The sequence below is a fragment of the Somniosus microcephalus genome, chromosome 11 (assembly GCF_052327205.1).
Source record: "Somniosus microcephalus isolate GS21.2 chromosome 11, FLI_Smic_1.0, whole genome shotgun sequence".
Lineage (NCBI taxonomy): Eukaryota > Metazoa > Chordata > Chondrichthyes > Squaliformes > Somniosidae > Somniosus > Somniosus microcephalus.
Window position 1 is genome coordinate 203,236,479 of NC_140997.1, and position 12,634 is coordinate 203,249,112.

The 12,634-nt window shown below is 43.0% G+C and overlaps 1 protein-coding gene across 4 annotated transcripts in view; it reads left to right on the top strand.

The window, feature by feature from the left end:
• The window catches only part of iqsec1b (IQ motif and Sec7 domain ArfGEF 1b), a 627,464-nt gene that overhangs the window by 404,742 nt on the left and 210,088 nt on the right, over window positions 1-12,634 (top strand). The window contains exon 1 of one of the 4 annotated variants that reach the window (XM_086001717.1): window positions 9,396-10,748. The exons of the other annotated variants lie outside the window; for them this stretch is intronic. Within the exon in view, the coding sequence (XP_085857843.1) occupies window positions 10,702-10,748 (47 nt within the window). The 5' untranslated portion in view covers window positions 9,396-10,701. Of the gene's footprint in view, window positions 1-9,395; window positions 10,749-12,634 lie in introns of those variants that run through there. 4 annotated transcript variants of the gene reach the window in all.

Consider the following 12,634-nt stretch of genomic DNA (forward strand, 5'->3'; position numbering starts at 1 on the left):
CTCTTTAGTTCATCCAAAACTCTGCTGCCATTATCCTATCCTGCTCGCCCATCACCTCTGTCCTTGCTGACCTACTTTGGCTCCCAGTACCCGGAAGCCTAAAATTTATAATTGCCTTCTTTGTTTTTAAATCCATTCATAGCCTCCTCTCTCCCTATCTCTGTAACTTCCTACCCACCCATTGAACTTTCCATTCCTCTGACTCTGGCCTCTTCTGCATCCTTCATCCTCTCTTCACCCCACTACCGGCAGCCATGCCGTCAGCCGATTAGACCCTACACTCTGGAGCTCCCTCTCTAAACCCCTCAACCTCCTCCTCCTTGAAGACCCTCCTTAAAACTCACCTGTTTGATCAAGATTTTTACCTTTGGCTTGGGCGTCCATTGTCTTTATGCCTCTGTGAAGAGCCTTGATTTTTTTTTTAACATTAAAGTCGGTGTATAGATGCAAGTTGTGGATTGTAAAACCTTTAGAGATTCAACGCAGCTCTATGCTTCCCCAAATGATTAATCTAATTTCATCTCTTCTGTCATGAACATCCTTTTTCAAATTTTGTTTTGAAGAATGATTTATACTGCTGGCCTGCAATGTAACCCTTGTATTAATTTTAAAATTCCAGTGTTTGTCAAAGAAAAATTGGAAGTGGATAAAATATTATTTGAAAACAAAATTTGAAAGCAGTTTGTTTTGATATCTTTGATCCAGTGTCTTTGACCCTATAAGAGGGTTCTGTTTGGTGTGGTACTGTTGTTTGAAGCTGAACAAGTAGAGTCACACACAGCCCCAGAGTGTTGTCATGACTCATTATCAGCAGCTGCTTGGCTTGCTCTGGAGTTGTTTGATGTCCTCAGAAATGATAGAGGTACTGTTTTTTAATCACAAACTGAAAATCTCTTTATAGCAAAGTTTTTAGTTTGATTAGTTTTTCATTTCTGGCATTGACTAGTTATTAGACAAGCAGGCTGTAATGCTATTTGTTTGCTGTAGTGAACTTATGATGCCATATTTTATGAAATCCTTAAAACTCTCTGTACTTTGTGCAGATGAATTTGGAGAAAGATCTTTGTTAAAAACACAAGTACTGTAATGGATACCTGGAGTGTGTTAGAGAGACCCTGGTCTATTGTTTGAGGGGAGTAGTGATAACCTCAAATGACACAGTTGATCACCATTATATGAATCCTGAGATTAAATGAGAGCCTTGTACAAACTCTGTGGCACAAGCCGTTTTTAAAATTAAATATTAGAAATTATGGTGGTAGAGGTTTTTGTTCCAGTGATGGCTGTATTTGTTCCTTTTCCTTTAATAGGTAACTATATTGACAAAGCAGTATTACTGCAATGAAATTATTATTATTATAATTTATGTTCCTGAAAAGCCATGTAAGCATAAACAACTGCCCTATAGTAAACCAAATGGGGGGGAAAAAATCTATTGTGAAGTACTTCAGGATTTAATATACCCATGTGCTGAAGTGTACTCGTATGTTTAAGTATTAATAATACTCTTGAACATTATGGTCGGAAAATTTCTGCTTCTGTGCTCACCAGTCCAGGGTTTTTCCGCCCATTCACTTTAATAGAGGGAAAACTGTGGGCTGATGAGCACAGAATTGGAAAACTCTGGCCTATAAATGTAGAATATGAATAAATGCCTGTAATTTTCCCCTTTCCAATTTGGTTCTTAAATTTCTCTAGAGATTATCCAGCCTCCTCCGTTCTCATCTGTGGATGATTTCATGACTGCTGTACTGTGGATGACTTCAGAATTGCTGAACTGTGCTCTCAACAACACTCCATGTTAGGTTGGCAAGAGGTGCTGCTCAAATAGTATGAGACTGGGAATGTGTCTTCCTTCCAAGTTGGAAAGCCTTGTAGCCACAGTCCTCCCTTTCTTTTTCAAGCAGGCCTGATGAAAAGAGTAAACCCAACCAGCTGAGGTCGTCCCGTGACCTTTATAGTAGAGGCAGCTGCTTTTGATACCAGGCCACACAAAGCACCTGACTCTACTCATTAGTCCACCCACAAAGATAAATATTTGAACCAATGGTACTAATCGACAATGCGCTCTACCCAACTAAGGCTCTGAAGCCTCAACCACTGCTGCAATTAAACAGACCAGCAGCCAAACCTGCTGCCTTTGTGGTCTGTGAGGCACAGGTACTGATACGGTAAAACATATTAAAAGATCAGATGTTCTGTGGGTCGTGCAACAATGATGTGATTGTGGTTCAACTAGACATTTTCTGGACGGGGTTGAACAGTTAACTAACTAGAAGAACCTTCACGTGTGTGCAGCATGGTAAAACTCAGTGTATTTGGAATGCTAAAGCTTGTATTTAATTTATTCTCATTTTACGTTTAGTTCTAATTTGGAACAAATTTAAATTTAAATCTGTAATATATTTAGCCAATTATGTTAAACTGAATAGAATATTTTGAACATTGATGGTTTAGAAACACTTGATTCTAATCATTTTGCTGATTTTTGGGACCTTGCTATGTGCAAATTGGTTGTTGGGTTTGCCGATATACTAACAGTGACTGCCGCCCTTACCCGGACTGGCCTATATGTGAATCCAGACCCACAGCAATATGGTTGACTCTTAACTGCCCTCTGAAATGACCTAGCAAGCCACTCAGTTGTATTAAACCACTATGAAAAATCAATAAAACTGGACGGCCCACCCGGCATCGACCTCGGCACCAGATTCACAAAGGTGCACCCAGCCCAGTCAACCTTTCAAAGTCCTTCCACTAATACCTGGGGACTTGTGCCAAAATTGGGAGAGCTGTCCCACAGACTAGTCAAACAAAAGCCTGACAGTCATTCTTAAATACATTTCAGCCACACTCCCTCCACCACCAGTGTGTGTCTGCAGTGTGTACCATCTACAAGATGCACTGCAGCAACTCACCAAGGCTTCTTTGACTGCACCTCCCAAACCCGCAACCACTACCACCTGGAAGAATAAGGACATCAGGCACATGGGAACACCAGGTTCCTGTCCAAGTCACACACCATCCTGACTTGGAAATATATCGCTGTTCCTTTTAGCGTTGCTGGGTCAAAATCCTGGAACTCCCTACCTCACAACACTGGGAGTACCTTCACCACATGAACTGCAGCGGTTCAAGAAGGCGGCTCAGCACCGCCTTCTCGAGGGAAATTGAGAATGGGCAATAAATGCTGGCCTTGGCAGTGACACCCACATATCGTTAATAAATTTTTTTAAACTCAAATGTAATCTATTGACTCAAAGTGCTTTGGGACATCCCAGGGAACTAATGAAGTGCTATATATGCAAATTCCTTCTTAATCCTAATTGCAATTGGTATCCGGAACATCTCAAAAGACTCCAAACAGGACCTCTGCTCAACAAAACACTATATATTAGCCCACTTTAATGTCGTGCTCAATTTGCAGCTGAATTGTTAGCAAGGCCATCCATGTTTTATAGTGATGTCAGTAATAGGAAGATCCTATTTGTGTACCTGCTGCTGCCTGTGAAATGTTCTGTCAGTGGTAAAATCCAATGGCAAAGAGTGGGGACAGCACTTCAGTATAAACCGAACGTTTCTGAAATCTGCTTCTGGAAAACTCTAATATTTCTTAATGGATGCAGGAGAAAATCCTTTAACAGGACAGCTTCTTGAGTCCCACAGGTAAATCAGAAAAATACAATTTTGCAACAACTTTGGCACCCAGCAGCTTTATACTGATCGTGATTTTTTTATTCATTCATGGGATGTGGGCGTCGCTGGCAAGGCCAGCATTTATTGCCCATTGCTAGTTGCCCTTGAGAAGGTGGTGGTGAGCCGCCGCCTTGAACCGCTGCAGTCTGTGTGGTGAAGGTACTTGCACAGTGCTGTTAGGGAGGGCGTTCCAGGATTTTGACCCAACGACAATGAAGGAACGGTGATATACTTCCAAGTGAGGATGGTGTGTGACCTGGGGGGGAACTTAGTGATGTTCCCATGCGCCTGCTGCCCTTGTCCTTCTGGGTGGAAGAGGTCGTGGGTTTGGGAGGTGCTGCCGAAGAAGCCTTGGCGAGTTGCTGCAGTGCATCTTGTAGATGGTACACACTGCAGCCACGGTACGCCAGTGGTGGAGGGAGTGAATGTTTAAGGTGGTGGATGGGGTGCCAATCAAGTGGGCTGCATTGTCCTGGATGGTGTCGAGCTTCTTGAGTGTTGTTGGAACTGCACTCATCCAGGCAAGTGGAGAGTAGTCCATCACACTCCTGATTTGTGGGAAAGGCTTTGGGGAGTGAGGAGGTAAGACACTCGCCACAGAATACCCAGCCTCTGATCTGCTCTCATTGCCACAGTATTTATGTGGCTGACCCAGTTAAGTTTCTGGTCAATTGTGACCCCCAGGATGTTGATAGTGGGGGATTCGGCAATGGTAATGCCGTTGAATGTCAAGTGGAGGTGGTTAGATGCTCGCTTGTTGGAGATAGTCATTGCTTGGCACTTGTGTGGCGCGAATGTTACTGCCACTTAGCCCAAGCCTGAATGTCGTCCAGGTCTTGCTGCATGTGGGCATGGACTGCTTCATTATCTGAGGAATTGAGAATGGCACTGAACACTGTGCAGTCATCTGCGAACATACCCAATTCTGACCTTATGATAGAGGGAAGGTCATTGATGAAGCAGCTGAAGATGGTTGGGCCTAGGACACTGCTCTGAGGAACTCCTGCAGCGATGTCCTGGGGCTGTGATGATTAACCTCCAACCACCACAACCATCTTCCTTTGTGCTAGGTATGACTCCAGCCAATGGAAAGTTTTCCTCCGATTCCCATTGACTTCAGTTTTACTAGGGCTCCTTGATGCTACACTCGGTCAAATACTGCCTTGATGTCAAGGGCAGTCACTCTCACCTCCCCTCTGGAATTCAGCTCTTTTGTCCATGTTTAGACCAAGGCTGTAACGGGATCTTGAGCTGAGTGGTCCTGGCGGAACCCAAACTGGGCATCAGTGAGCAGGTTATTGGTGAGTAAGTGTTGCTTGATAGCACTGTTGACGGCACCTTCCATCACTTTGCTGATCATTGAGAGTAGACTGATGGGGTGGTAATTGGCCAGATTGGATTTGTCCTGTTTTTTGTGGACAGGACATACCTGGGAAGTTTTTCACATTGTCGGATAGATGCCAGTGTTATAGCTGTACTGGAACAGCTTGGCTAGAAGCGCGGCTCGTTCTGGAGCACAAGTCTTCAGCATGACAGCTGGGATGTTGTCAGAACCCACAGCCTTTGCTGTATCCAGTGCGCTCAGCTGTTTCTTGACATCACGTGAAGTGAATCGAATTGGCTGAAGACTGGCTTCTGTGATGGTAGGGACCTTAGGAGGAGGCTGATATGGATCATCCACTCAGCACTTCTGGCTGAAGATGGTTGCAAACGCCTCAGCTTTGTCTTTTGCACTCGTGCTGGGCTCTGCCATCGTTGAGGTTGGGGTTATTCATGGAGCCTCCCCCCTCCAGTTAGTTGTTTAATGGTCCATCACAATTCACGACTGGATGTGACAGGACTGCAGAGATTTGATCTGATCCGTTGATTGTGGGATCGCTTAGCTCTCTCTATAGCATGCTGCTTCTGCTTTTTAGCATGCATGTAGTCCTGTGTTGCAGCTTCCCCAGGTTGGCACTGCATTTTTAGGTATGCCTGGTGCTGCTCCTGGCATGCTCTTCTACACTCCTTATTGAAGCAGGGTTGGTCCCCTGGCTTGATGGTAATGGTAGAGTGAGGGATATGCTAGGCCATGATGTTACAGACTGTGGTGGAATACAATTCTGCTGCTGCTGATGGCCCACAGCACCTCATGGATGCCCAGTTTTGAGCTGCTAGATCTGTTCTGAATCTGTCCCATTTAGCACAGTGGTAGTGCCACACAACACAACACGATGGAGGGTGTCCTCAGTGTGAAGACGGGACTTTGTCTCCACAATGACTATGCGGTGGTTACTGCTACCAATGCTGTCATGGGCAGATGCATCTTTGATAGGTAGATTGGCGAGGACAAGGTCAAATTGGTTTTTCCCCTCGTGTTGGTTCCCTCGCCACCTGTCGCAGGACTGGCAGCTATGGCCTTCTGGAGTCGGCCAGCTCGGTTAGTAGTGGTGCTACCGAGCCACTCTTTTTGTGATGGACATTGAAGTCCCCCACCCAGAGTGAGGTATTGTTCTGAATCATTTAAAATAAATCTTTATATTTTAGGGGAATTTCCATTTTAGTAATAAATTTTAAAACCCACCTTTAGCTAAGTACATGCAAAAGTGAATGTAAATAACTTCCCTCCTATTGGTAACATTTTTAAAATCATTACCTTTGAATTACTGTGGACAGATTTACACTGATCTGAATTAAATATGAAAGTCTTAGAATTTTGTTAGCGATTTATTCTAACAGATTTGTGAAGTCTGCATGAAAGGGCTAATGTACATGTATTCCAGGAAACAGCAGGCGGTGACTGGTGCACGAGGCTGACTGTCAAAGAAATGTAGCATTGTGTCTGCTGTAAACAGCACTATTTTCTCTCAATGTAATTATCATTTTTAAAGGAGAAATGCATCCTATTTTAAATTTCAATAGCTTATTCAAACAAAGTCATTCTGAACCACATGCTGTGTTGTGCAATTCAGTTGATCACATTAAACCTTAGTGCCATTTATTTACCGGATGGAAGAACTACAGATAGTTTGTTTTAATTTGCACTTCTCTCCAGAACTTAGACTCCCAAGCAAAATTGGTTTTAATAGTAAAGTATCATAAAGTTGATGCATGTCTTTTTTTAACTAGGAACCAGATCTAACTTTGTATCCTTCGACATGCAGTATACTGATTAAGGAAACATTCCTGGATGCATTTTAAGAATCTCTTTCCATCTGACCACAAATCTTTGGCTTCTCTTGGCCCAGCTTAGGATAGTTAAAGTCCCCAATTATTACAACTTTTTTACTATAGGATACCTCTCTAAATTGCCTATAATTCTTATCCACTATTTCTTTTCCACTGTCAGGCGGTCTGTAATATTCCCCCAATATGAAAACAGATCCCTTAGTACTTCTTAACTCAACCCAGACAGACTCCTCCTGAGCACAACGATCATCAAGAGCTTTTCTATGGTTGTAATCATGTATTTAATTAATAAGGCCACCCATCCTACATTTATTCCTTTTCTATCTCCCATAAAAATTATATGTGGGAATACTCCAACGTCTCTTCTCCGTTGTCCAGCCGGGTGGGACTGCACTCACCTGGTTACATTCTAATCTATCCAGTCATAGCCAGCGAAGCGCCTGTAATGGCTTCTCTTCCCATTCCCGCACCATTACCTCTAGAATTCCCCAAGGACTTATCCTTGGCCCACTTCTATTTCTCATCCATGTGCTGCCCCCTCAGCGACATCCTCCGAAAACACAGCGTCAATTTCCACATGTATGCTGATGACACCAAGCTGCACCTCACCACCACTTCTCTAAACCCCTCCACTGTTTCTGATTTGTCACACTGCTTGTCCAACATCCAGTACTGGATGAGTAGAAATTTCCTCCAGCTAAATATTTGGTTCCCGCCACAAACTCTGTTCCCTCACCACCGACTCCATCCATCTCTCTGGCAACTGTCTGAGGCAGAACTAGACCATTCGCAACCTTGGTGTCATATTTGACCCTGAGATGAGCTTCCGACCACACATCCGCGCTATCACCAAGACCGCCTACTTTCACCTTCATAACATTGCCCTACTCTGCCCCTGCCTCAGCTCATCTGCTGCTGAAACCCTCATCCATGCCTTTGTTACCTCTACATTTGATTATTGTAATGGTCTGCTGGCCTACCTTCCATCTTCCACCCTTTATAAACTTGAGCTCATCCAAAACTCTTCTGCCCGTATCTAACCTCGCAACAAGTCCTGTTCACCTATCACCCCTATGCTCATTGACCTACATTGGCTCCCAGTCCGGTAACGCCTCAATTAAAAAATTCTCATCCTTGTTTTCAAATCCCTCCATGGCCTCGCCCCTCCCTAACTCTGTAACCTCCTCCAGCCCCATAACCCCCCCCCCCCCCCCCCCCCCCACCAAGAGATATCTGCACCACTCCAATTCTGGCCTCTTGGGCATTCCCGATTTTAATTGCTCCACCATTGGCAGCCGTGCTTTCAGCTGCCTTAGCCCTAAGCTCTTGAATTCCCTCCCTAAACCTCTCTTCTCCCCCCCTCTCCCTCTCAATCTCCCCCTTCCTTTGCTTCTTAAAACCTATCTCTTTGACCAGGCTTTTGTCCTTGTGTGGCTCGGTGTTAAATTTTGTTAATGCTCTTGTGAAGCCCATTGGTATGTTTTACTACACTAAAGGCACTATATAAATGTAAGAAGTTGTTGTTCACTCCCAATTTCACCCTAGCTGAAGCAGAGTTTCAGCTGTCCAAAATTTGCAGGGCTATGGGGAAAGAGCAGGTGAGTGTGGGACTAATTGGAGAGCTCTTTCAAAGAACCAGCATAGGCACAATGGGCCGAAGGACTTCCTTTTGTGCGGCATCATTCTGATTCTATGAGCATGCTGGCAAGGCTGCATTTATTTTGCATCCCTAGTTGCTGTGAGAAAAAGAGGATTGGAAGTTTGTGGCCAGAGCCTCCGTAATTTCCACCATTGCTTTCCTCAGTAACCTAGGGCGCATTCCATCCGGACCAGGTGACTTTTCTACTTTGAGGGTTGCCACCTTTTAAGTACCTCCTTTATCCTCTTTAGTGAAAACAGATGCAAAGTACACATTCAGTACCTCAGTAATGCCCTCTGCCTCCACAAGAAGATATACTTTTTGGTCCCTAATCGAGAATAAATTCAAATAAAATTGACACCTGTCCTGTTTCAGTGATTTGCTCATATGCTTACTCAGATTAAGCAATGTTAAGAATAGTTTTATACTTCATTGCAAAATGAATTTAAACTTTATCAAGCACTTCAAAAGTATAGAAGATATCTTATTTGTTATAACACTTAATGTAAATGGAGAAATTGAACATTCTGATATGTTGGAAAGGGCTTGCAATGAAATAATGGAATTCCAGTACTTATGAAATCTGATGTGGCTACTCTGAAAATCTTGGTTTTTTTATTCATTCATGGGATCAGGGCATCACTGGCAAGGCGAGTATTTATTGCCCATCCTTAATTGTCCTTGAGAAGGTGGTGGTGCGCTGCCTTCTTGAACCGCTGTAGTCTGTGTGGTGAAGGTACTCCCACAGTGCTGTTAGTTAGGGAGGTAGTTCCAGGATTTTGACCCAGTGACTATGAAGGGATGACAATGTAGTTCCAAGTCAGGATGGTGTGTAACTTGGAGGGGAACTTGCAGGTGGTAGTGTTCCCAGGTGCCTGCTGCCCTTGTCCTTCTTGGAAGAGGTCGTGGGTTTGGGAGGTGCTGTCGAAGAAGCCTTGGTGAGTTTTTGCAGTGCAACCTGTAGATGGTACACACTGCAGCCACGGTACGCTGGTGGTGGAGGGAGTGATGGGGTGCCAATTAAGCGTGCTACTTTATCCTGGATGGTGTCGAGCTTCTTGAGGGTTGTTGGAGCTGCACTCATCCAGGTAAGTGGAGAGTATTCCATCATACTCCTGCCTTGTGTCTTGTAGCTGGTGGAAAGGCATTGGGGAGTCGGGAGGTGAGTCATTTGTCGCAGAAAACTCAGCTTCTGGCCTGCTCTTGTAGCCACATGATTTATGTGGCTGGTCCAGTTAAGTTTCTGGTCAATGGTGACCTCCCCAGGATGTTGATGGTGGGGGATTCAACGATGGTAATACCATTGAACGTCAAGGAGAGGTGGTTAGGGTTTCTCCTGTTGATGGTCATTGCCTGGCACTTTAGTGGTGCGAATGTTACTTGTTCTGATGAATTTGCTGTAAGTTATAATAATCGAAAATCCAGCCCATGTTTTGCAGTATTACCAACTAAGCTTCACTTGAAGAATAGTTGAGTAAAATGTTTCCAGATTTGGATATATAATTAGATAAGAGACTTGTGCTATAAATGTTTTAATTTGTTGAGCTCTGAAATTGTGTAATCTTGAAGTAGTGACTTTACTGATGTAAACAATTTCTAAAACCACAATTTATGGTTTCTTGTCGAATGTTTTACAGGAAGACACACAGATCTGTTCATCACTAACTACATATGAAATGTTTTATTATACTAGACAAGGAAGAAATTCTGCAGGCAGCTGAGAGTTTAAACAGTCCCCACCAGATGATTTAGGGCGTATTGTTGAATGCTTGCTCTCTTCTGGTAAGTGATATTCAGGGGCCCACAGACAGCCAGCCTTACTCAATGCTGAACTCGACTGTCAAACCTCATAGGACAGTTTGGGCTTTTACCTTACTTGGTAAATTGTGAGCGTCATACAAGTTCAGTTGCAGGGTTGCTTTCAACGATCAACAAAATATGGATCAGGAAAACAAACCAATGTTGCGAAGTACAATGAAAAACAAAACTTAACAATGTTCTCTTGAGGCTTTAGGACATGCACATTTTCCTCAAATAAGTTGCGATGGAAATTGTTTCATGCCTGTGAGTCATTAACTGCCTGCTGGCTGCACCAGGAAATAATTTGCTTGCTCTTGAAAGCAGCCTTTTTCTCTGCTGCAACTGTAAAACCCCATGGTTTGTAAGAATAAAGTACTCAAATTGGTGATGCCAATACCATGTGGAATTTAATGTGGAAGTACTGCATCTCTGTGAGGACAATCAGGTAGGACATACTTTAAGCTCATTTATCCTTTGGTGTGATGGAATTGCATGTGTGTCATATTCAAGAATTTGAAAACTTTTAACGGTTTTATTTTTCCTCTGGAAAACCAGGCTGATGGTCCATAAAATGAGGCAGACACTGTTCAAACAGTTACTGGCAAACGTAACATTCTTGAGGTTTGATGTAAACTGTTTCTGAACAGACTGCTTGTAACTTTTGTGCCTGGTGTAGATGTGAAGAGTTGGTTCTTCTGACCGTTTACTTGGTAAATTCACTGGCTGCTACGTTAGTGAGCTGTACAGATCAAGAAAGAAGATTTAATTCCTGGTTTCTGCTGAGCTCTCTAATTTCAATGAGGGCATCATGAGGGTAACTACAGTGGCTTCAGTGTCCTGACCTGGTAAGTGGATACAAATCAGCTAAGGTTCTCGTGAATGCAGGAATATGCTCCGCTTCGATGCCCTCCACAGACTCAAAAAACCTTCCAAGACTTTCTGTCGAATCTGAGGCATGAAGAATGATGTCATGCTTGAGGTATCAGAAGGCACCTGGTATCCATGAGTGAGTGCCTCCAAGAAAAAGCTAAAGGGAATTTAAAAAAAAACAGTTTGTTGTGAAGTTGGCATTTTGATGCAATTTGATTTTTATTGTGGTACAAGACCTGCATGTAAATGCAGCTAGCAATATTGAACACTGCATCTAACACCAGTTAGAATCTGCATTGGGTGGAGTGATGTAGCCAAAGGAAGTCATGTGTAATTCTAAGGACCATTCCCATTGAATTGGTCTGTGGGTGAGAGAGTGTTAAAGTTTTGAGTTTAATAACACTGTAGGATTTAAGTTGCTCATTCTTTACTCCAATTTTTTTCATGTCCCATGACAGGAGAAAAGATCGACAACCTATTCCGAGGCCTTTGTCAGTGTCATTCTGTAACCAGTGTTTTTCTGGTATGAGAGTGGCCCTTTGTCTTTGGGGAACCATTTGGTCTCCTCTTGGTGTCTCAATAACATGACAGAGAATTTGAACTCATCACATGAGAAATGAAAGGTATAAACCTGATGGGGAGACAGGCATCTAATTTAAATGCATTGTTTTTGTTTTGCTATTTCAGTAATATTATTTGTTATTTTTGAAAGAATCTGGTTTAATTAGAGTTTGCAGACAGTGTTTGTCAGCAGCAGTAACCTGAAGAGGGCAAAAGCAGCCTGGGTGTACGCTCTGCATCTCTTCCATCATGTTGCTCTGTGCTGTCTGGCGTGCTCCTACTGCTAGTTTCTTTTATACAAGCATCATAACGGTGATTGAAATGTAATTTGAAGCTTAATTTCAGCACCAACCTAAAGAAAGATGGTGTGGGCAAAAGCAAAGAAATGAAAGTTGGGACCGAATGTACAGGATATATTTGGTGTGGTGAGTGAAAATAAACCCCATCCCAGGATAGGTACGTAGAGGGAATCACTGAAAATCAGCAAGTGTAACAGTTTAAACTTGAAAGTTTGAGGAATAGTCAGTATAGAGTAACCATTTTACCTGGTACTGCTGGTGGACTTTTCCCCCCGGTGCTGGAACATTTAATTTTTTTTGTTTTAAGAGTTCATTTGCAACAATTAATCTGCCTATCACTTTTTAACATTGAGAAATGTATCTGGGCCAATTGTAGTGTTTTACAACTAAAGGTTTTTAACTAACACTAGGCTGCCTTTCAGAATATATAAGCATAGGATCTGCGATGAAAGTGGTGCTTTGTGCCCTGTGATTGTACTACATACTGCTATAATATCTTTAATTGATGTAATTAAATCAAATTAGAAAGAATGGGATTGTACCAACTGTTGGAACGAGGGTTCATGCTACCCGAGTACCTCGATTTCCTTTCTGGGCTGTT